At 35.3% G+C, this 23,982-nt stretch overlaps 5 protein-coding genes across 5 annotated transcripts; 2 read left to right on the top strand and 3 right to left on the bottom strand.

Moving 5' to 3' along the window:
* Positions 1-320: 320 nt before the first annotated feature.
* On the bottom strand, positions 321-3,453 carry LOC145642387 (sedoheptulose-1,7-bisphosphatase, chloroplastic-like). Its single transcript, XM_081693554.1, has 8 exons — positions 3,231-3,453; positions 2,804-2,926; positions 2,523-2,708; positions 1,933-2,014; positions 1,607-1,828; positions 1,351-1,451; positions 1,166-1,237; positions 321-813 (listed from the first exon to the last, which is right to left on the bottom strand). The coding sequence occupies exons 1-8, from the start codon at positions 3,327-3,329 to the stop codon at positions 532-534; spliced, it is 1,167 nt and encodes a 388-aa protein (XP_081549680.1). The 5' UTR covers positions 3,330-3,453; the 3' UTR covers positions 321-531.
* A 2,227-nt stretch (positions 3,454-5,680) lies between these two features.
* Positions 5,681-6,412, bottom strand: LOC145642386 (ferredoxin-1, chloroplastic-like). The gene has a single exon (XM_081693553.1). It carries the CDS (start codon positions 6,344-6,346, stop codon positions 5,894-5,896), a length of 453 nt encoding a protein of 150 aa, XP_081549679.1. The 5' UTR covers positions 6,347-6,412; the 3' UTR covers positions 5,681-5,893.
* Positions 6,413-7,960: 1,548 nt separating this feature from the next.
* Positions 7,961-12,756, top strand: LOC145556668 (uncharacterized protein At2g39910-like). Its single transcript, XM_081618324.1, has 9 exons — positions 7,961-8,160; positions 8,259-8,721; positions 8,816-8,902; positions 9,725-9,915; positions 10,620-10,815; positions 10,904-10,968; positions 11,295-11,396; positions 11,495-11,588; positions 12,178-12,756. The coding sequence occupies exons 1-9, from the start codon at positions 8,114-8,116 to the stop codon at positions 12,187-12,189; spliced, it is 1,257 nt and encodes a 418-aa protein (XP_081474450.1). The 5' UTR covers positions 7,961-8,113; the 3' UTR covers positions 12,190-12,756.
* A 629-nt stretch (positions 12,757-13,385) lies between these two features.
* On the top strand, positions 13,386-14,644 carry LOC145555504 (glucan endo-1,3-beta-glucosidase 13-like). The gene has a single exon (XM_081617240.1). The coding sequence runs from the start codon at positions 13,386-13,388 to the stop codon at positions 14,517-14,519; it is 1,134 nt and encodes a 377-aa protein (XP_081473366.1). The 3' UTR covers positions 14,520-14,644.
* Positions 14,645-15,289: 645 nt separating this feature from the next.
* Positions 15,290-16,679, bottom strand: LOC145555503 (uncharacterized protein At2g39920-like). Its single transcript, XM_081617239.1, has 4 exons — positions 16,631-16,679; positions 16,007-16,394; positions 15,631-15,816; positions 15,290-15,518 (listed from the first exon to the last, which is right to left on the bottom strand). The coding sequence occupies exons 1-4, from the start codon at positions 16,677-16,679 to the stop codon at positions 15,290-15,292; spliced, it is 852 nt and encodes a 283-aa protein (XP_081473365.1).
* Between the last annotated feature and the right edge of the window lie 7,303 nt (positions 16,680-23,982).

Here is a 23,982-nt window from a genome sequence, read left to right as displayed (position 1 = left end):
GCAACAACATTTGCTTGCATATATATGCACCTGTCATATTGTTATGCATCATCATATCTTTGTTAGCTTTTCAATTCACATGAAATTGATCATGTCATCTATTGTTAGCGAAATATGATATAGACGGAATCTGAACCTATCTGCAGGGAATTTTACTAATAGATTGGTTGTAGTGCTTCTTGAAACTAGAAAGAACTTACCAAATTAAGCTAACATATGCATGCCCAAAGAATTGTTTGTTCTGTGAAAATTTTCGAACATTGATTTGAATCATTGCATCACAATAACAATTTACAAAGGATAAAGATTCTACCTATAAATGGTCCATTGAAAGATGTATATATTAGTATTAAACACATGAACTCATTTCCTTTTAAGAAATGTAATTTCCTTGATTTTTCATTATGGTGAATATACTAAATACAACAAGAAAGCAAAGGTGAAATGAAAGGGCCATATAATTAATGGTACGTAAACTATAGACAAAAAAAGGGGATATATATGATTAAAAAAGGAACATGACTAGCTTATTTAAGCAGCTGCTCCAACAGGAACTGGTTCCTCTAGCCTAGAAGATCCATATAGTGTCTTCTCAAACCGGATGATCTCGTTCTTGGAACCATAAGCAACTTGGGTTCTGTCATCAAGGTTTTGGACTACAATGTCTAACACAGACTTGGTTCCATCACTGCTGTGACCGCCAGCCTTTTCAATCAAGAACCCTAGTGGAGCTACCTCGAAAAGCAGCCTCAATTTTGCTTTGGCTGAAGGTGATGCTACATTTGTGAATATACCTTTCTCCTTCACTATGATCTACATATAGAAATATAGTTACATTTTAGTGTTACTCAGATTTAGGGTTACAATGTGCATCATATTTTTATATAGAATTTCACATAAATGAGGGAGCAATAGGTTCTTGAATAATTCACACCTATAGATTGTGAATGTATATACAGATGAATTTACTATGCTTTTACTTTTTAGTTTTTCACTGCATGTTTGTTTCAATGTTGTCATGCTACTAATTCGATTCACACGATCAACGTGAAAACTAATTCCGGATGGAATATAAATAAATAGTAGCATTTCAATAGCAATGTTGTAAGTTAAGAGTCACACAAAAAGCACACTATAAGAATAAGGAAAAGGATGTTTCTGAAACCTGGTTAACATCAGGAACCATTCCTCCTGTGTATCTCAAAGTGTATTTCTCCCTCACGTAGTATTGGATCAGCTGAAATACAAAAGAAATTAAAAGCATGGGTTAAAATAAACACATTTTAGAACCATATTAAGTAGGTAATTTATACATGATCCAAATGAGATAAACGAGTCAAGATCGATCACCTTGTCGTAGTCAGGATTGTCAGAAGTGGCTCTCAAGTTTCCAGGGCAGAACAACTTTCCTTCATTAATTTCTGTTGTTTCCTTCACATGTTGCCATTTTCCTAATATTGCAAAAACAGGGGATTTCAAAACAGAACAAAACAGGGGTAACATTCTTAGTCACCAAGTCATTGTACTAATGACTAGTAATGTGATCAACTTATGCATTGGACATTATGAACTTATTTTCTCAATGTTTCTATCACAAAATACGAACCTTCATCGAGAAGAAGAAATTCATGGGTGCCGGGGTAATCCTTAAGAGCCAAGACATATGTAGTCCTAGGACCATAAATTCCCATTGCAGCTGCCACCTGATCTCTGCCTGTTACACCAGTTAGTTTGTCACCTGGCCACACCCCAAATATGGTGCCAACTGAGAAATTGGTATCGACGATGCTGGAGCCATCAAGGGGGTCAAATGCTACACTAAATCCACCTATAATGTTTCAAACAATCAAGACCAAAAAGTCAAAACCTTATATCTAGATAACGAAATCAAAACAAACTCAATGAAATTGGTTAAAGACTTGAGTAAATAACCATCAACTGGTCCTCCCATATCTTGAAGCTCAGGAATTTCTTCTGAACAAGCATACTTGCAGAAGTGTGAGTAGTTCAAGGCCTGCATTAGCACACATCAATTCTATTAGTTTCATGCAGGATATTCTTCAATAATGAGTTCTCAAGAATAGCTAAAATATCTTTGTTTCCTTAGTGGTATTCATAGGAGGCACAATAGTTGAAATCATCTCACATTAACCATTAGCCCTGAATTTTACTAGCAGCAAATATCTTAACAAGGCGATGTCTTAATGATACCAGTCATGCAACCACAAAGGATGACATAGTACTCCGAAATCAATCTTACAAGCTCTTTCATGCCTTAATGTTACAATAGATTCCATATTATGCAGGACACAATTTAAAGACCGCTTCAAAAGTTTCTCTTAGATGAAAAGTCATATCATAACTAGAAGTTGTAAACGGTGTTTCACAAAAGATTTACCCTTTTTAATTAGTAGAATCAGAATTTCCTAAGCTCTCATTTGTATGCATCTCATTTGATTATCTATAAGTTCCAACATATAAAATAAAAGCGAGTATGGCACGAATCAGTAACGAGCAATAACCTCGAAAAGAAGCTTGTCAGCAAGCACATCAATAGCAAGCTGTTCATCTCCAAAAGTGTTAACACACTGAGTTCCACCACATGAAGCTGTTCTCACTTTAAAGCCAATAGTCCTCAATGCTTCTCCCATGCACATCAACACTCTAATCAGCCCTTTATCTGTGGTTGCCTTTGCTAGGAACTCCTCCTACATTAATCAATTCATAAATCATTAATTTAAAATCCTAAAAAACAAAACTCCTAATGGTAATTAAAAAGTAATGTAAATTACTTCAAACTTACCAAACTGTCACCAAGTTCACATTTGGTTACAAGGGAAGAATTCTTTGCTTGCTTGTTGACCCTAATTGATGACTTGGTTGTCATCCGCAATGATTCTCCAAAGAGCGAGCTTGATTTTAGACTCTACAAATAAATTAATTTGATTAAATACGAGTAACTCCAATTTCTATATTGGTCTATACATAACAATAATTTAAAGGTGTCAATGTAACACAGTAAAAAGGTTGTACGTAGTTCATCAAACTCCTAATATGTCAAATTTCAAGAAAAATAAGTCCTGATAAAGACTGATCAAATCATAAATAGGTAACAAAGCCGCTGTCCAAGATTGTAGCGTAAAGTAGATTATTGTTAAGACCATAGAAAAAAGTAATCATGTATATGAATGTACAAAATCATTGAACATAAACCTTAAGTAATAGCACACCTTAGGGTTGAAAGAAGAAGGCAAAAGAGCAGAAGAATGCTGAGAAGAGACTCTAGGGAGCAAAATGCTTCTAGAACAACTAGCCATGCTGGTCTCCATGGTTTACTGCTGTGATGTTCAGAGAGATTTGGCAGCAGAAAATTGAGGGAAGGAAAGACAGTGGGATTGGGAAGTGAAAGAGTAGGATTTTAGATAAGCAGTTAATGGGTTTTTGCCACGTGTCTTTCTTCCAATAAGATAGAATATAAAGTTCAAGGATTGAGTGAATTACCATCTCTCAAATTTATGTGGTTATATATTGCCATTGTTTTAGATAGGTGATTTTGATTTTAATGAAAAATGGAAATGTGGACCCTTGTGACTCTATGAGTTTGTTTTTTTTATCTTTCTGAACCATATGATTGAGGTCTCAAAATTGTTTTTGTATGATCTTTTCTTAAACAGCATTGGAATTCACTAGACTTGCATAAAGTGATAATCATGCCCTAAAAAAAAAAAAAAAAAAGACTGATAATCATACTTCTTATAAATATTGTTACTCTTTCTATTTCTTTTTTATTCTTCCCATTTTGTTTTGATATGTTTGTTAATGTAGAGTTTTCATTATTAAGGCCTTTAATTTCATGTTAATTAAAATTATAAAAAATGAAAATGTTCTTAAATTACTCATTAAGACAAGTTAAATCAGGTTTTACATGACTTTGTTTTTCTTAATATTTGTATTCGAAAAAAAATTTAAAAATTATTTGAAAATGATTAGTGATTAGATTTCAATAGTGGAAAGAACAACACCACCTTTATATACAACCGGATGCACATAGAAATAGGAGTACCCACATGTGATTTTTTTTTTCCCTCTTTTTAAGTGTAAAAACTTGCGCGCACCTATAATTTTTTTTTTTTTTTTTGGGAAGAGCGCAACTATAAAAATTTTAGAAAGGGTATGAATAGAATAATACCCATTTTGTATCGGTATCCGTCCTGTGTTATACACTTATACGGGCATGCAGCTGTAACCACTTCTCAAGTATCTTAAGGCTTAATACTATAACGAATATGTCCATGGACTATAGATGGGCCTATTAGTTTCGGCATTTTGGGCTTAACATTGGGTTACTTGGATTAGCCAGCCTAGTCAAATTTAAGGTCAACTTTTTTAGCCACGTTTACTAGCTCTAAAACATGCAAATTTTACCAATTTAGGTCGTCGGTGTCCAATTAATGTTGACAGACATGCATGGCAGTGTTCCACTACTCCGTATTAATTTCTTGGCAATCTTTAGCCAACGGCTCAACTCGAACTCTAGTGGTTCACATATTTATTTAATTATATATAATTATTTATTGACTTAACCTCAAGGAAATTGAATTACATTAGAAAACAAAATTAAGGAAAATGTGTAGATTTCAAAAACTTTTTACTCTGCCATATGCTCTTAATGGATACGGGAGTCTGTTTTCATACGTGTATTTTTAGTTTAATTCAGTTTATCTCTAATAAGTTCAGTTCAGTTCAGTCTAGTCCAGTCAATGAGAACAAATCCTAAATTTTTGGTATTTTCAACATAATTTCTACTTCGTATATTTTTTAGTTTTACCATATGCACTTTTACTATTTTAGTTATACATAACAATAGAATATTGGTCAAAGCAACACACTAATAATCATTACAAATCAAATAGCATATGTAAAAAAAGAAAAATAATAATAATAATAATCAGAGGTTCTCGACGACGCAAGACATTGGGGCTCGTGCTGCAGCTCATATCTTCACTAGGGTAGGTTTTGCTATAGCTAGAGGAGTGGGGGCCCAGATTGTATCTCGGCTTCCCACTAATTTATTGTAGGTTGTATGACTTTTGTTTTTGAGATATAATAATAATAATAATAATAATAATAATAATTCACAACTTATCATTGCGTGGTGAAAAAAGGGCTAAAACAGTAGATAAAATCATGCCCTTATTAATCATACAACTTATCATTGCGTTGTAATTAATTTGGACCGAACAAAGTAGCATTATAAATTCTTAGGAAATTCTCAGAGTTCTCATAGTGTTGTAAGTTGTAACAAATTTAGATGTTGTACAAATTTCTTATAAATTTCAATTGAAAGAAAATTTGATTCAATTTAATTTGAATTGGATTGAAATTTGATGAAATTAATCGGAATAGTTTTCACGGTGAAAACACAAAGATAAGAAAATTAAGATATTAAATCATAAGTTGGAGTAATCATCACCAAGCATTATCCTTTTTAAATCGTAAACTAACGAGTTTGTAAAGTTGTCTATCTTGTAAAAATTGACCAACAAGGCATTGTGGCGTGACCGTGTGACGAATAATTTTTTTGTTTATGAATGTAGCTAAACTTAATTAATTACTCAAAACAATAACATAACATAAAATGATAAAAGCTTTAAAAGGTACTAAACGATAAAATAAAGCATATAAGAAACTTGATGAATTAATGATTAACATGATAATACACAATTACAACCCACAAAGGAGCAAAAACTCCCATGTCAATTATATCCCAGGGCTTAATTTTGCATGGAATTCATCCATGACTAAAATATTCAGTTTTTCTCCCTCTCAAATTAGAACAAAAAATGAAAGGGCCCAATATTATGAATTAAAAAACACACTAAAAAGTGGTGATTTAAGCAGTAAGCTCCTCCTCCTTGTGAGTCTCAATGGTAACATCACTAACAGGGTAAGCAGCACAAGTAAGAACCCATCCAGCAGCAATCTGGTCATCATCTAAGAAGGATTGATCAGACTGGTCAAGAGTACCAGACGTAAGCTTACCGGCGCATGAGGAGCACGAGCCAGCCCTACAAGAGTAAGGCAAATCAATCCCTACCTCTTCAGCAGCATCCAACACGTACACGTCATCCGGGCACTCAAACTCCTGAGTACCTTCAGGTGTAATCAAGGTCACCTTGTAGGTTGCCATTGCTGTCATCCTTCCACCTCGGCTCCCGGATTTGAGGCCGAAGAATGAGCGCCCGGTGTTGTTAGGTAGCGCCGCCATCATTGGTGGTGCTTGGGGTTTTGGGACCAGGGTTGCGGTGGCGGCCATGCCCATCATTGTTGTGCTTGCTGCTGCCATTTTGGGTGTTAGTATTTTTTTTGGGAGTGAATGAGTTGGGATTGTGTATGTTAAGAAAGAAATGGTGGGAGGGTAAAGGTGGTGATTTAAAGGGGAGGAGATTGGTGTTATCTTATCTGACACGTGGCGCTTTTTTATGGGGTATGAATGTTATCTTGATTTGCTTATCTATTGAGACGTTGTGGTCATTTTAGCCGTTGTGTGTTTGCCACACGTTCGATATGGGCATCTTAGCCTTAGGTTTTCACTACATGATGACAATAAATTGCCACTTAAGGATGATGTTGTAAATTAGTGGTTCCAATTAAGCTTGGTTAGAGTCACTTTCATATTTACTGTTTAAATTTTTGAGTTTATATTATAAATTTGATATTTAAAGGTTTTTATTGAGGTAAGGTATTTTCAATAAACTTATTTTTATCTGAATTTTTTTACTTTGAAATGATCTAATTTGATAAGAAAATATAATGTCTTGATTTGATTAAAACTTAACCTCATATCCATACTACATAGTATTTGTTAACAAAATTGAGTATGTTAACCAAGTTTCCTTAAGTAATTCATATTAATATGTATTTACTTTAAGAAAACTTTCATATTAAATAATTTCTTAATTTTGAAATTAATTTTCTCATCAAATTTTATGATGCTGAAGACTATCCAGATTTGAATTGAGTAATCAATATAAGTTATAATCCGTATACCTAGATATAGTATTATTGTAAAATTTGACGAGAAAATTAATTTCAAAATGATTTACTTCGTATCTTGTAATTCGCTAGTGACTAATCCTTATAAAGTCGTATTTAATATAAATCAGGCAAATTGAAAGTTAATGGTCCTGTTTGGAAAATAATTTTTAGCTTATTGAGCCCTATTATATGATTGACCAATTAAAAAAGTCATTTTGAGAGTTTGGGGTGAAAAAAAAACCTCTTAGGATCAAAATGCTCTTTTAGGAAAAGCTCATTATAAGAGCCTTTTGAGATTAACTTATTGAATAATTAGCTTATTGGCTTAAAATGGGAATCGGAACCGGAACCTGTTGAACATAGATTCTGGTTCCGATTTAGGGTATCTTGTCTTGTAATATACTTACCAAATTTTAAGGAATTTTAAACAAAAAAACTGGTTGGTCACTAATTTATAATGTTTACACCTCGCAAATAAAACAAACTAATAGTTGTCTAACGAATTTAATACATATATTTATAATTGTAATTTATTATTTAAAAAGAAGTTAGAATTGGTGTATAACTTGAATTAAGTGATAGTTTTATCGGGTTACAGGGTACCCTGGTTCTGGTTCCGAAAAATTAAGCACCTGAATCGAAACCTATTGCGGCAGGTTCTCCATTTTGCTACCCAGAACCGAAACTTGTACAGGTTCTGATTACAGTTCTAAACAAGTTTCAGTTTCGATTTAGAGTACCCTGATTGTTTGCTCACCCCTAGTAATTTAGTAAATACTCCGTAGTAGATTAATAGTGCAAACGAGATGCAAAGGGGCTACAAATAATGATACCATAACAATATAACATTACTCTTGTCTCTTGAATCTTGATACAATGACCCAAGTCGTTATTTGGTGATTCAAGCCCTAATACAGGCCACTAAATTTCATGCAACCCACAAGCTTCTTACACCGACCCACTCAATCACTTGAATCAAATAATCAACCCTCCAATAGTCCATTACACTATTCAAATACTCGTACCAAAAAAATTACGAAATCTTCCACAAAATTCAATTCAATCGCCAACAAAAATGTCGACAAATTTCTCAACACTTATTAGTCACCAAAAACTAACAGAGTAAGCTCCTCCCATGGCTGCTTCTTCTTCTTCTCCTTCCCACCTCCACCTTCTTCTGCATATAATTAACCCTTTATTGTTTCTGCAATTTTTCACAGGTTATCTCAACCAATTCAAGAACTTCTTTCAACAACTCCTTACAATCCCCCTGAATCCCACGATGTCTCCATCAAATCTCTCCTTCAATCCCTTCTTCCTTCCAAAACCCCCAATTCCACCAACATTCTCCCTCAAATTAGGGATTTCTGTCTCCTCTGTGCATTGATATCTTCTTCATACGCTTCAACTTCACCTCTTCTAAGCTGGATTCCTGAACGTCTCATTGTTGCGTCGCATTTGGCTATTAAAGCTCTTTCGGAAGCTGTTTATGGCGATTCTCACCCGTATTTGAGATCCGATACGAGATTGGTTATTGATTTAATGCCGGAAGTTATCCCGTTGATTAAGGAAACGATTAAGGAGAGTTCCATTGGTGGTGATGAAATTTCTGCGGCGTCTTCTAGGGTTCCTACTGCTTACGCCATTGTTGCTGCTTATCAGCTTAGTTGGTTTGTCTCACAGGTTTATTTAGGGTTTTTTAAATTTATGATGATTCAATTTAGGGGTTTATGATTTTTTTGAAAATTATTTAATTCATGTGATTTGGTGTTTTCAGGTTAAGAATCCAGAATTAGGGAAATTATGTGGTTTGATTATTCCATGCGGGCTTACAGCTCTTGATCACTGGTCTTCTGAAGTGAAAGTATGTTCTTAATAATATTTCACATTGGCTTGTTTGCTTATTTGGTTGGTTGATTGTATTTGTTTCAGTAAATGGTGAAATTATGAAAATATTTGGTATGGTTCTATGTGTTTCAGCCTATTACATTGCATTTGGGAAAAATTTTCATTTCGAATCACGAAATGGTTGTGGAATTAGTAACAAGTTGTCAAGTTCTTATTGCTGTTGATATTATATCAACTGTTTGAAAATATGTTGCATTTGAGAAAAAATTTCGTTTCAAATCACGAAATGGGTTGTGGAACTAGTAACAATTTCTTATAGCTGTTGATATTGTATGAACTGTTTGAAAATATGTTAATCAATGGTGAATGTAACATACTCTTAGCAACGATGAAATTTATGTTTTCTAAAATCTTGGGTAAGAATTGCAGGAGGAAATTTTTTTTTATTGTTCAATACATATGTTGACATGGAATATTCTCTTGCTTATATTACTCATACAAGACTTTTGAAGAACACAGTTGGATGAAAAATGTGTATGTGAGAGGGGGGGGGGGGGGCATCCAGGGAGGGAATGGTTTGTGTGCTAGGAAAATTAATCAGAGAGGCATATTTTCTAAATGTGTGTATCATAGTCAATCTTTGTAATTTCTACTACACGACTACACATAGTCGATCTTGTGATTAAATCTTGTAAATGAAAACATGGCCACGATGTAGTCCTGCCAAGTTTTTCTTGCTCAGCCTGCATTTATCCATTTTTCTAATATAATATATGGCACTTTATGAGATACTTTTAGGTTTTTGATTTGAGCTTTTTTTTGTTTTGGTTGAACCTAGGGTCAAGGAATGAGCAGCTTCATACATGTAGCTAAAAATGTCAATACTGCTGATCTTGGCGGATATGGAGATGTGATTCTGGATGCATGCTGTCACAATATTGTTTCAGATGATGAGATATGGCACCTTGCTGTTGAGATGTCAGTATGTTTTGTGACCTGTTTGCAGAGGAACAACCCTCGTAGCCCTTGGTATGTATTCCTCTAGTCTGCAACTTGTAGGATTTTGTATGTTGTAACTTTTAAAAAAATATATATAAATGAAGCATGAAGAAACATTTGGTTGATACTATTGATGGCTATCATATATGCAGTGTTATTTTATTTTGGAGTTAGGTTAAATGCTATCCAAATATCTGCTCAATTTGACATTTTTTTTGGCGTTTGTTGTATGAATATCATTTTTTATGCTTCGATTTCTCTTTAAAAAATTATGTAGGATTAATTGTGAAAAGGCTGTGCCTAGAGTTCTGTAACTCTACTCCTGTCTCTGATTTCATAGTCAGCTACTTGCTCACTTTCTCATGTGAAGTTTCGTAAGCTTGAAAGTCCAAATGAGCTGGTCCTTTTGTGTTAAGGTGAATTATAAAAAATTTGACCTTTGGATGTTATATAGCTATTATTAGTTGCTGTCTGGTATTTCCTTGAGTTTGCTGTCAAGTGTGAGTGTAATTTGAGATATTTAATTATCGTTGTTAATGACTGACTATTACTACCTTTCCTGTTTCAAGTTGAACTTTGAGATTTATTTGTGTATTCATTTATTTAGCACCATGGGTTCATACGACTTGTATAAATAAGAGTTATAATACTATATAGATGAAATAAAGTTTTCAGTATATGTAAATTTGTGATAATGTAGCCTATTTATTCATAGTTATGGTCATTTTACACAGGTTTGAGAGGCTTTTAAATGATATGCTAGGTCATTTGGAGCGCCAACCTAGGGACAAGAAGCGCCGTATTGCATGGCTGAAACTTGTTCAACCACTCTTCTGCTGTGTTGGTCTTGTTCTGCTAGCTCACTTCAGACGTTTGTTTCCCCTTTTCTTCCAATGGGTGCATGCTGATGACGATGAAACTGTTCTATTGGTAACCTCTAATTTATTGCACTTTAGCCTAAACATCAATTTTTATGGTATGTAAATGGAACTTTTAAATGGTCTCAAAATTGTTATAGGCCCTTGAAAGTATCTACACAGTTGTGAAATTGACATGGTTAAGGAGCAGTCCACACACTATAAGGTGAGTCAGCATTACTGTCCTGCACTGCATGTGTGCATGCCATATTGGCCTTTTATTATTGGCTAATAGTTTATATGCCTGTGAAATTGTTCTTCTGTATGTATGTTACTGAACATTCAAATATGGTAATAGTATATATCTGGGATTGTATGACATACTGGCCATGATTGTTGTTTTAGCAAGTGGCTACAATGTTGTATTTGTTTGATCAATTAATGTGATGGCTGAGAGTCTTGATACCACCTTGAAAACCCTCAATTTCCTTGTGTGTAACTGAAAGTCTGAGAGCCATCTGGTTTTTTTATCACTTCAATCTTTAATTGCAGGTTAGTGGATGAACTAGCCATTCTATATAAGGAGGCTGCTTTGAAAACTGCTCAAGATGATATAAGAGCACATATTTATCATATAATGATCCTGCTTCAGCAGTAAGGACAGATACCGATAGTTATTTGTTACGTTGCCATTATTTTGTTTGAGAGGTGATGTGTTTGATAAGTCTTTGTTTTTCTTCTGTAACCCAAAGATCCAAAGGGCTGCAGTTTGAAGTGACTTGGGAGAAGTACAAGGATGACCCAAACTTGGGGACTCTTGTTCAGTCCATTGCAAATGGTTTTCCGGTAAGAATTCTTGCTCTTCCTTTGCATTTGTCTTATCTAATTATAGGGCTCCCAGTTCCAAACTTGTGACGGGAAAGTTGAATCTGTTGCTTTCCTCCATCTTGGAGTAATTCTTCACGGGAAGAGTTATCTTAAATATAAAAAATAACTATTCATGAGTGTTCTTATTTGCCAAATTTATGCTATAGTTGCTGGATTTTTCTTGAGTTCATGGTTATAAAATGAACCCCACAAGTATTTGAATGAGATTTCAGAGGAAAAGATGTAAAAAACTATGTTTGTACTCTGTACAACAATAGGCGGAAAGTTGTTAATAGGGTGAACAAAATCCGTCACATACAAGGTGTGAACCTTATAGCGGATCAGCGGTCACCATTATCTCTTTTAGCACATTGGTAAATGAGCACAAGACCCATCCCTATGGGTTTTCTGCCTTGCTAAAAGCTTTGTTTCCTGCTGTTGTTCTATATCTTCCTATATGAAGCCCTGTCTCTTACTACTATTCTTTGCTGCTCTGCTTTATGGAGCATTTTGTGGCCTCAATGAGGCAAAACAAATCTGATGTGCATGCTATTCTGGTGCAATGCAGGTTCTCCAATGAACACTATGGTGCTCATAAATGCAGGACAACACTTGAGACTTGAAGACTCAAGTAGATTTGATATGCATTCCTTTGCACTACCAAGGGCTTAAGCCTTGAAGTGTTGATCAGAAAACATCATAATGCAGCCCAACACTTGAGAGGAGTCGAGGGACATTGATATTGGAGGCTTTGGATAGGTTGGCACTTGAGTCACCCGGGCTTTGCAATATTAAAGAGGCTGCTGATTATATACGGAGTAAGAGGACATCATTCTGGAATCAGGATTATGCTATATTTTAGTCTCACTTTGGTTTCATCTACATGTAGGCATATACTAAATATTCAGCTTTTTTTTTTTTTTTTTTTTTTTTTTCTTTTTCCCTTTGGAGCTGTGTTTATTCAAAAAAAAAAAGTGATATATTGGAGTCAACAATTGTCCTCTGTAACTATTGAGCACAACGTCTTCACTTACATTATTCAATCACTCATGGAAGGGTTCTTACTAGTGTTGTTGCACCATGACGTTCACTCGCCTTTATCCAAGGAGTTCACAGTTTCACACTTAAATTATTTCAATTTAATCTAAGTTATTGTTGAAACTTATACCCATAATTACTTATAGAGTATTTACCTTTATAATTCTTCCTTGAATTAATTGCTTGAAATTAATTTTTGCTAAACTTAATTTTATTTAACAATAAACATAATCTTATAATTACTCATTTCTCAATTTTAAATATTTGTTTGAAAACCAAACAAAAATGGAAGAGCTAACAGTTTCAGTTTTTTATTGTCAATTTTTAGAATAATGGCGATTTTAATAAATTTAATTAATTTTTTTAATGAAATATATTATATAATTTTAAAAATAAAAAACCAAAAAAAAAATGAAAACCATAATAATATCAAACGGAACCGAAAAAAAGAAAACCCAAAATCATACTACAACTCATTTATTCCGTAATAGTGTAATACCATACACCCTAACCGTAACCAATCATAACCCTCTCGTTGAAACAAACTCAAATAACCGCCAAAACTCAAACAAACTTTCCTTCCTTTCTCTCTCCTACTCACTCTTCCCTCTCCCTCTGCAACTCACTTCATTATATAAACCCACAAACACCCATTTTCTCACTCCTCCAGAACTTTCCTTCTCTCTCTCAAACACCATTTTCACAATTCTGCAATATTCTCTGCTCAAGCTCACAACAATGGCGTTTTTTCCCCTGAAATTCTCTCTCCTCTTCCTCCTAACCACCATCACTTCCTTCTCTCTCACCACCTCAACCCCAACTATCGGCGTTACAATCCAACACCACCCATTTTCCTCCACCCCTGAACACATTGCCGCCGCCATCAACCGCAATAGAATCGCCGCCGTTCGACTCATTGACCCTGACCCAAACCTCATTCGAGCCTTCTCATACTCCTCTGTTTCACTCCTCCTCTGCATCCCCAACACCCTCGTCCACTCTCTCGCCGCTAATCGCTCCAACGCCGCCGTTTGGCTTTACACCCACGTCGTCCCCTTCTACCCTCGCGCAAACATCTCCGCCATTTCCGTCGGCTCCGACATCCTCTCTTCCTCCGACGACCTCGCCGACGCTCTTCTACCCGCCATTCGCAACATCCATGTTGCGCTTCACGAGCTGGGTATTCGTCGAATCTCTGTTTCATCCACTTTCTCTCTCATCCCTCTCATCACCTCTGCTTTCCCCCCTTCTTCTGCTGAGTTCAGTGAACCGCTAAACGAACACTTAATCCGGCCATTGCTGGATTTCTTGGAAGAGGCGAATTCCTCTTTCTTGGTGAATATTCATCCGTACGATTTTTACCGGTTGAATCATGAGGTTGTTCTTGGGTATGCTCTGTTTCAAAAAAGTCGGTATAGTTTTGTGGATGATCCGACCACCGGAGTACGGTACCAGAATCTCTTTGATACCATGGTTGATGCGGTTCTGTCGGCAATGGCGGTCGCCGGTCATGAGAATATTCCGGTTGTCGTAACGGAAACCGGGTGGCCGAATGCACCTGCAATCTCGGAGGAGAATAATGCCAACCAGGTGTTCGCCGAAATGTATCTGAGAGGTTTGCTCAAGCATCTTAAATCTGGGGTTGGTACACCTCTGAAGAAAGAAGGGGTTTCTGGGGTTTACATCTATGAGCTGTTTGATAAGGAAAGGGATCAAGGAAACAGCAATGCTTCATTCCGGCAATGGGGGATTTTCTACCCTAACTTGACCAGCAAGTATGATCTTGACTATAGTAGGTCCTACAGAAATGCTGAGAGCAATGGTTTCTGGAAGATTCTTGCAGTATCTTTGGTTGTTCTTGCTTTACTGTAAGCAACTCTTACTACCCTCTTACTGAGAATTGATGCCTGATTTAGTAGAATCTGACTTTTGGTTGGATTTCAATAATTCAATTGAGCATTTCATGCTTCCTGTTAGTTTCTTGTTCAATTTTTTGTTGTTAGATGTTTGAGGTTGAGTTCATTGATTGATGTAAAGAATTGTAGAAATCAGTGGTTGTTCTGAGCTTGTTGATCACTGGTTTAGGAATATTATACGAGTAGTAGTGTGTTGAAGAACAATTGTTGATACTGGGATTACTGTATAAATCTTTGTTACGCAGTGAATGAAATGAACATTTTAAGTTTTTTAGAATATTTGGTACTTTGTTGTCCATGATCTTAGTGTAATTTGAATGTTATTACTTAATGCAGATTTTTGTTGCATACTATATATTACTTATAGCTATTCCATTTTTCTGCTTTTGGTTTGATATTTGTTATATGATAGATTTTGGGTTTAATTGAAGTACAAATCATTGTGAAAAACTCGGATATAGAATTAGGGACTTGATGATAATCTCTTTCTCTTTCAATATCAGTCAGCTGTTGTTCTTGGCTAGATAGAATGGACTCATAATTAAGACTAGCCAGCATAATTAAAACCAAAATGAACCTTTATATTCAAGTGTTAGTTCTACTGTAGTATATTGATTGAGTAATGGTACATTCCTACATACAGCATGTTGGCAATTTTTCATGACTAATTTAATTGCACAGTTGCCTTACTAATGTGAGCTGGGAGTTTGGTTAAGTCAAATTGTTCTAGCTAGTTTTAGAATTATTAGTTGGTAGCTTCAACTGTTGTTTCGAACACTCTTTATTCTGAAGTTTTAGTTTTGGAAGTTTGAAAATAGGCTTTCCTATGGAAAACCCTGCTAAGATGTCCAAACTGCTGCTAATCACACCAGCAATATGATATCCTTGTCTCTCTATTGCTGCTATTCTTCTTGAGAAGTATTCTAGGCTACTCAACATCATTTCATCAGTTGATCTGCGAAAAAAGGCAAATAATCCACTCAAATCAACTATAGCATGTGCACATTAATACAAGTTTTAAAGTACATACTCAGTAGGAGGTGCAGTCTGTGCAAGAATGAGCTTACCTCATTATCAATGATGTCCATCCAATATACCCTGCTGAGACAAGATACTTTGTGATGGCGATCTGTTGTTTCTGTGCCGTTCTTGTTATCAACATTAGAGTCCATCCACTTTCCTGAATTCTAGTATACAAGCTTAGCATAAGCATACGCCTTAAATTGATCTCTTCTTCATTACAATCTCTACAACTGTTTCCATGATAAAACATGTATCAACTATTAATATAAATTTGAAGTACAAATTTTGCAATTTGAGTATATTGCACAAGCACTAGATGTCAGCAGTCAAGACTAGAGCTTAATGCAAAAAAATTCTACAAGCAATAGCTTTGATCAGGAAAGAATAGTATCTGATGATGTTTTGATATGCAAGTTTTACCTATCCTTCAAGAGTTTGCTGTAATGAACACTCGAAGGGAGGATGTCATCTATGTCCATTAAGACGACATTGAAATTATGATTGTGAGGCCTGATAATACTGCTGAAGTATTTCTCAGCCATTGAAATGCTGAAGTTCAAGTCTCTCACAAATTGGCCTTCACTGGTATAGTAAAGAGCATCACACCTGCAATAACCCTCATTATAATATGACTTCTGGCTCTCGAGTATACCAGAACTTTGACTTTGACATGATTGCAGAATCACAACCAGTGTAACTAACGAAGTGATCAATAATATTCCTACAGTTATGAAACCAGCTATGAAGACAGTTGCGGCAAAGGATGACATATAGAATCCATTCTCATATTGATTGTGGCTTCCTGATTCTGCATAAATTTGTAAGATAAATAGAAGTTATGAAGTCCTATAAAACCTATTGGTTGCAGAAACGAGTAAAATGATACCTCAACAACAGTCATACACTAATCTCAAAAGGTTACTAATCAAGTAATCATGCTTTCATGCCATATATGATTATATATCAACAAGATCCTAGAGTAACTGTCTGAAAAGTATGTAACTTAGAGGCCGTTTAAGAAGGCTTTATATATATACTACTAACCGGAATCTCCTTCGCTAGAAACATTTTGAAATGAGTTCTCCCGTTCCATGTGATGATCGACAGCAGACAGTCCGGACTATCTAGCAGATGATTGAAATTTTCGTAGAGACTTTAGCTTCCTCCTACCACAATGAACAATTGAACATTAACCTGACATAGTTAGATCAGAGTACACATTAAAAAGATAACACTATGTAGTTTTTGACTAAAGAAGGTAACGAGATTAAGAGAGGAGGCTTAAAGATTATAAAGATTATAAAGATTCATGATATTCATGCTCACAAGTCAGAGCTCAAAAGTGTTAAGCATCACCATCACGAAGTTTCCTTAAAGTGCTTGATTTTGGCAACACTTAAAAATCAGTAAATTTGAATTTTATCTCTCATCAAATGTTGTAAATTTGTTATGTGTCGCAAAATGGAATTTCATATGAATTGGTACAAAGTTACAAACTAGGAAGGTCTAGTAAATCAGTTCATTTTGTATTTTTCTGAGCACTACAACTACCCTTGGTAAATTTGTCAACTACTTCATAAGTTCATAGTTGTCACTTACATATTTAATAGGAGTAATTTTAAAACGAAACTTGAAAATACACTCATATAGACATGAATCATGATGTAGCAATACCGATATGGAGTATACTGTTAGAGTGTTAGGTTCTAATTTCAAAATACTTTCAATAGACGAATCATTATTTTCTTACTAATTTTTTGATCTTTTGTTAATAACTCAATATGCACTTTGTATTTTACTTCCCAATTCCCATACATTCTCGATTTGTTAGGGCAACCAAATTTTTTTTTTCTTTTATTTATCATCCTCTATTCTCGGTAAATGAATGAGCTAAAAATAAAAAAAAAAAAACTTTTGTAATTGATTCTATTTCTATTCAATTATCACTTTGTACAAATTGTCCTTATTCAACTTTAAAATAAAGTATGAATGAATGTTTAACAAGTTTGTACAAATTATCCTTATTAACCTTTAAAATAAAGTATAGTATGAATGAATATTTAACAAGTTGTAATTTGATTCAATAAAAGTAAATTAATATACCACCAAGTATACATCTTAGTTTCAATTTCAATTAATTGATCAATTTTATACTTTAATCAAATCTAATCAAAGACCCTATATGTAAATCACACTAGTGAGTCAATAACTCGATAACTTACTTTCATCAAAAAATTTATTGTATTCCGTAAAAAAAATTTCATTTCAATAAAATTAACCTTAAAAAAATCCCTCTACGAGCGAAAACGCGTTTTAATTTGTAGTATGGGCCGAAACATCCAAAATTTCTCAAAAAACGTGGATATTAGCCTTCAATTTTGGAATTTTCTGACTTTTTTTAACCCGGAAATAAAAATTGCCGAAATGTTTACCACGATCGCCAGTACCTTCCGTGAGTCCAATTGGTTGAGTGAAACCATCCAATTTGCCTTTAAATGACCAATTTACAGGTTTTCAACCTGCACCGATTTCATTAACTCAAGTCTACCAAGAACATTTATGACAACATATAATAATCATATATGGTTCCAAAAGGCATTATATGACACCGAGATGTATCCCCTAAAATCTCAGTGTTTTTCGACACCGGGCCCCTTATCATTTAAAATTTCACAAAAAGCGTGGATAGATATTAGCCTTCTATTTTGGAATTTTTTGATTTTTTTTCGCCCGGGTATAAAAATTGCCAAAATTTTTACCATGTTCCCTAATACCCTCCCAGAGTCCAATTGGGTTGGTAGAACCATCCAAATAGCCTTTAAACGACCAATTTACCGGTTGATAACTTGCAACAATTTCATTAATTCAAGCCTACCACGGATTTCAATAACTGAAGCCTATTGCGAACATTTATGACAACATATAATGATCATATATGGTTCCAAACGACATTATATGACCACGAGATGTATTTTCTAAAATATCAAGACATTTCTACAACGTGCCCCGAAACTTCCAAAGTTTATCAAAAAGCGTGGATATTAGCCTTCAATTTTGAAAATTTTTGACTTTTTTTCGCCCAGAAATTAAAATAGCCGAAATGTTTACCATGGTCCCTAATACTCTCCGGGAGTCCAATTGGGTGGGTAAAACCATCCAATTTACCTTTATATGGCCAATTTACCGATTTACGACTTGCACCGTTTTCATTTATTCAAGTCTACCACGAACATTTATGACAATATATAATTATCATATATAGTTCCAAACGGAATTATATGACCCCGAGACATATATCATAGAATTTCAAGAAATTTCCACACCGGGCCCGAAACCTTCAAAATTTCTCAAAAAACGTGGATATTAGCCTTCAATTTTGGAAAATTTTGACTTTTTTTCGGCCGGAAATAAAAATTGCCGAAATGATTACCATGGTCCCTAATACCCTCCGGGAGTCCAATTGGGTGGATGGAACCATCCAATTTGCCTTTAAACGACCAATTTACCGGTTTACAACTTGCACCGATTTCATTAATTCAAGCCTACCACGAACATTTATGACAACAAATAATGATCATATATGGTTCCAAACGGCATTATATGACCCCGAGATTTATCCCGTAGAATATCAAGACTTTTTGACACCGGACCCGAATCCTTCAAAATTTCTCAAAAAATCGTGAATATTAGCCTTCAATTATGGGAATTTTTTACTGTTTTTCGCCTGCAAATAAAAATTGCCGAAATATTTACCATGGTCCTTAATACCCTCCGGGAGTCTAATTTGGGGGGTGGAACTATCCAATTTGCCTTTAAAAGACCAATTTACCGGTTTACAACTTGCACCGATTCATTAATTCAAGCCTACCACGAATATTTATGACAACAAATAATCATCATCTATGGTTCTAAACGGCATTATATGACCCCGAGATGTATCCCATAGAATTTCTAGACTTTTCGACACCGGGCCCGAAACCTTAAAAATTTCTCAAAAAACTGGATTTAGCCTTTAATTTTGGAATTTTTTGACTTTTTTTGGCCCGAAAATAAAAATTGCCGAAATGTTTACCATGGTCCCTAATACCCTCCGGGAGTCCAATTGGGTGGGTGGAACCAACCAATTTGCAATTAAACGTCCAATTTACCGGTTTACCACTTACACCGATTTCATTAATTCAAGTCTGCCACGAACAATTATGACAACAATTAATGATCATATATTGTTCCAACTGAATTATATGACTCCGAGATGTATCCCATAGAATTTAAAGACTTTTCGACACCGGGTCCGAAACATTAAAAATTTCTCAAAAAACGTGGATATTACCCTTCAATTTTTGAAATTTTTGACTTTTTTTCGCCCGAAAATAAAAATTGCCGAAATGTTTACAATGGTCCCTAATACCCTCCGGGAGTTCAATTGGGTGGGTGGAACCATCTGATTTGCCTTTAAACGACCAATTTACCGGGTTTACAACTTGCACCGATTTCATTAATTCAAGCCTACCACGAACATTGATGACAACAAATAATGATCATCTATGGTTCTAAACGGCATTATATGACCCCGAGATGTATCCCATAGAATTTCAAGACTTTTCGACTCAGGGTCCGAAACCTTTAAAATTTCTCAAAAAACGTGGATATTAGCCTTCAATTTTGGAAATTTTTAACTTTTTTTCGTCCGGAAAAATAAAAATTGCCGAAATATTTACCATGGACCCTAATACCCTCCGGGAGTCCAATTGGGTGGGTGGAAACATCCAATTTGCCTTTAAACGACCAATTTACCGGGTTTACAACTTGCACCGATTTCATTAATTCAAGCCTACAACGAACATTTATGACAACAAATAATGATCATATATGGTTCCAAACGACATTATATGACCCCGAGATGTAGCCCATAGAATTTCAAGACTTTTCGACACCGGGCCCGAAACCTTCAAAATTTCTCAAAAAACGTGGATATTAGCCTTCAATTTTGAAATTTTTTGACTTTTATTCACCCGGAAATTAAAATTGCCGAAATGTTTACCATGGTCCCTAATGCCCTGCGGGAGTCCAATTGGGTGGGTGGAACCATTTAATTTGCCTTTAAACGACCAATTTACCGGGTTTACAACTTGCACCGATTTCATTAATTCAAACCTGCCACGAAAATTTATGACAACAAAGAATGATCATATATGGTTCCAAACGGAATTATATGACCCCAAGATGTATCCCATAGAATTTCAAGACATTTCGACACCGGGCCCGAAACCTTCAAAATTTCTCAAAAAACGTGGATATTAGCCTTTAATTTTGGAAAATTTTGACTTTTTTCGCCCGGAAATAAAAATAGCCGAAATGTTTACCATAGTCCCTAATACCCTCCGGAAGTCCAATTGGGTGGGTGGAACCATCCAATTTGCCTTTAAACGACCAATTTACCGGGTTTACAACTTGCACCGATTTCATTAATTCAAGCCTACCACGAACATTTATGACCAAAAATAATTATCATATATGGTTCTAAACGGTATTATATGACCCCGAGATGTATCCTATAGAATTTCAAGTCTTTTCAACACCGGGCCCGAAACCTTGAAAATTTCTCAAAAAAACATGGATATTATCCATCAATTTTGGAATTTTGCGACTTTTTTTCGCCTAGAAATAAAAATTGCTGAAATGTTTACCATGGTCCCTAATACCCTCCGGGAGTCCAATTGGGTGGGTGGAACCAACCAATTTGCCTTTAAACGACCAATTTACCGGTTTACAACTTGCACCGATTTCATTAATTCAAGTCTACCACGAACATTTATGACAACAAATAATGATCATATATGGTTCCAAACGGCATTATATGACCACGAGATGTATCCTATAGAATTTCAAGACTTTTCAACACCGGGCCCGAAACCTTCAAAATTTCTCAAAAAACGTGGATATTAGCCTTCAACTTTGGAAATTTTTAACTTTTTTTCGCCCGGAAATAACTATTGCCGAAATATTTACCATGATCCCTAATACCCTCCGGGAGTCCAATTGGGTGGGTGGAACCATCCAATTTGCCTTTAAACGACCAATTTACCGGTTTGCAACTAGCACCGATTTCATTAATTCAAGCCTGCCACGAAAATTTATGACAACAAATAATAATCATATATTGTTCCAAACGACATTATATGACCCCGAGATATATCCCATATAATTTCAATACTTTTCGACACCGGGCCCGAAACCTTGAAAATTTCTCAAAAAACGTGGATATTAACCTTCAATTTTGGAATTTTTTTGACTTTTTTTCTCTCGGAAATAAAAATTGCCGAAATGTTTACCATGGTCCCTAATACCCTCCGGGAGTCCAATTGGGTGGGTGGAACCAACCAATTTGCCTTTAAACGACCAATTTACCGGTTTACAACTTGCACCGATTTCATTAATTCAAGCCTACCACGAACATTTATGACAACAAATAATGATCATATATGGTTCAAAACGGCATTATATGACCCCGAGATGTATCCCATAGAATTTCTAGACTTTTCGACACCGGGCCCGAAACCTTTAAAATTTCTCAAAAAACGTGGATATAGCCTTCAATTTTGGAAATTTTTAACTTTTTATCGAACGGAAATTAAAATTGTCGAAATGTTAACCATGGTCCCTAATACCCTCCGGGAGTCCAATTGGGTGGGTGGAACCAACCAATTTGCAATTAAACGTCCAATTTACCGGTTTACCACTTACACCGATTTCATTAATTCAAGTCTGCCACGAACATTTATGACAACAATTAATGATCATATATTGTTCCAACGGAATTATATGACTCCGAGATGTATCCCATAGAATTTCAATACTTTTCGACACCGGGCCTGAAACCTTCAAAATTTCTCATAAAACGTGGATATTAGCCTTTAATTTTGGAAATTTTTAATTTTTTTCGCCCGGAAATAAAAATTGCCGAAATGTTTACCATGGTCCCTAATACCCTCCGGGAGTCCAATTGGGTGGGTGGAACCATCCAATTTGCCTTTAAACGACCAATATACCGGTTTACAACTTGCACCGATTTCATTAATTCAAGCTTGCCACGAAAATTTATGACAACAAATAATAATCATATATGGTTCCAAACGGAATTATATGACCCCGAAATAAATCCCACAGAATTTCAAGACTTTTCGACACCGGGCCCGAAACCTTCAAAATTTCTCAAAAAACGTGGATATTAGCCTTCAATTTTGGAAATTTTTGACTTTTTTTCGCCTCAGAATAAAAATTGCCGAAATGTTTACCATGGTCCCTAATACCTTCCGGGAGTCCAATTGGGTGGGTGGAACCATCCAATTTGCCTTTAAACGACCAATTTACCGGGTTTACAACTTGCACCGATTTCATTAATTCAAGCCTACCACGAACATTTATGACAACCAATAATGATCATCTATGGTTCTAAACAGCATTATATGACCCCGAGATGTATCCCATAAAATTTCAAGACTTTTCGACACCGGCCCCGAAACTTTCAAAATTTCTTAAAAAACGTGGATATTAGCCTTCAATTTTGGAATTTTTTGACTTTTTTTTGGCACGGAAATAAAAATTTCCGAAATGTTTACCATGATCCCTAATACCCTCCGGGAGTCCAATTGGGTGGGTGGAACCAACCAATTTGCCTTTAAACGTCCAATTTACCGGTTTACCACTTACAACAATTTCATTAATTCACAATTAATGATCATATATTGTTCCAACGGCATTATATGACTCTGAGATGTATCCTATAGAATTTAAAGACTTTTCGACACCGGGTCCGAAACATTTAAAATTTCTCAAAAAACAAGGATATTAGCCTTTAGTTTTGGAAATTTTTGACTTTTTTTCGCCCGTAAATTAAAATTGCCGAAATGTTTACCATGGTCCGTAATACCCTCCGGGAGTCCAATTGGGTGGGTGGGACCATCCAATTTGCCATTAAACGACCAATTTACCGGGTTTACAACTTGCACCGATTTCATTAATTCAAGCCTACCATGAACATTTATGACAACAAATAATGATCATCTATGGTTCTAAACGGCATTATATGACCCCAAGATGTATCCCATATAATTTCAAGACTTTTGGACTCCGGGTCCGAAATCTTTAAAATTTCTCAAAAAACATGGATATTTGCCTTCAATTCGGGAAATTTTTGACTTTTTTTCGCCTGGAAATAAAAATTGCCGAAATGTTTACCATGGTCCCTAATACCCTCCGAAAACCAATTGGGTGGGTGGAACTATCCAATTTGCCTTTAAACGACCAATTTACCGGGTTTACAACTTGCACCGATTTCATTAATTCAACCCTACCACGAATATTTATGACAACAAATAATGATCATTTATGGTTCT

Source organism: Chenopodium album, chromosome 8, assembly GCF_948465745.1.
Source record: "Chenopodium album chromosome 8, dcCheAlbu1.1, whole genome shotgun sequence".
NCBI lineage: Eukaryota > Viridiplantae > Streptophyta > Magnoliopsida > Caryophyllales > Amaranthaceae > Chenopodium > Chenopodium album.
The sequence above is the reverse complement of the archived record's forward strand: the minus strand, read 5'-3'. Positions and strand labels throughout refer to the sequence as shown.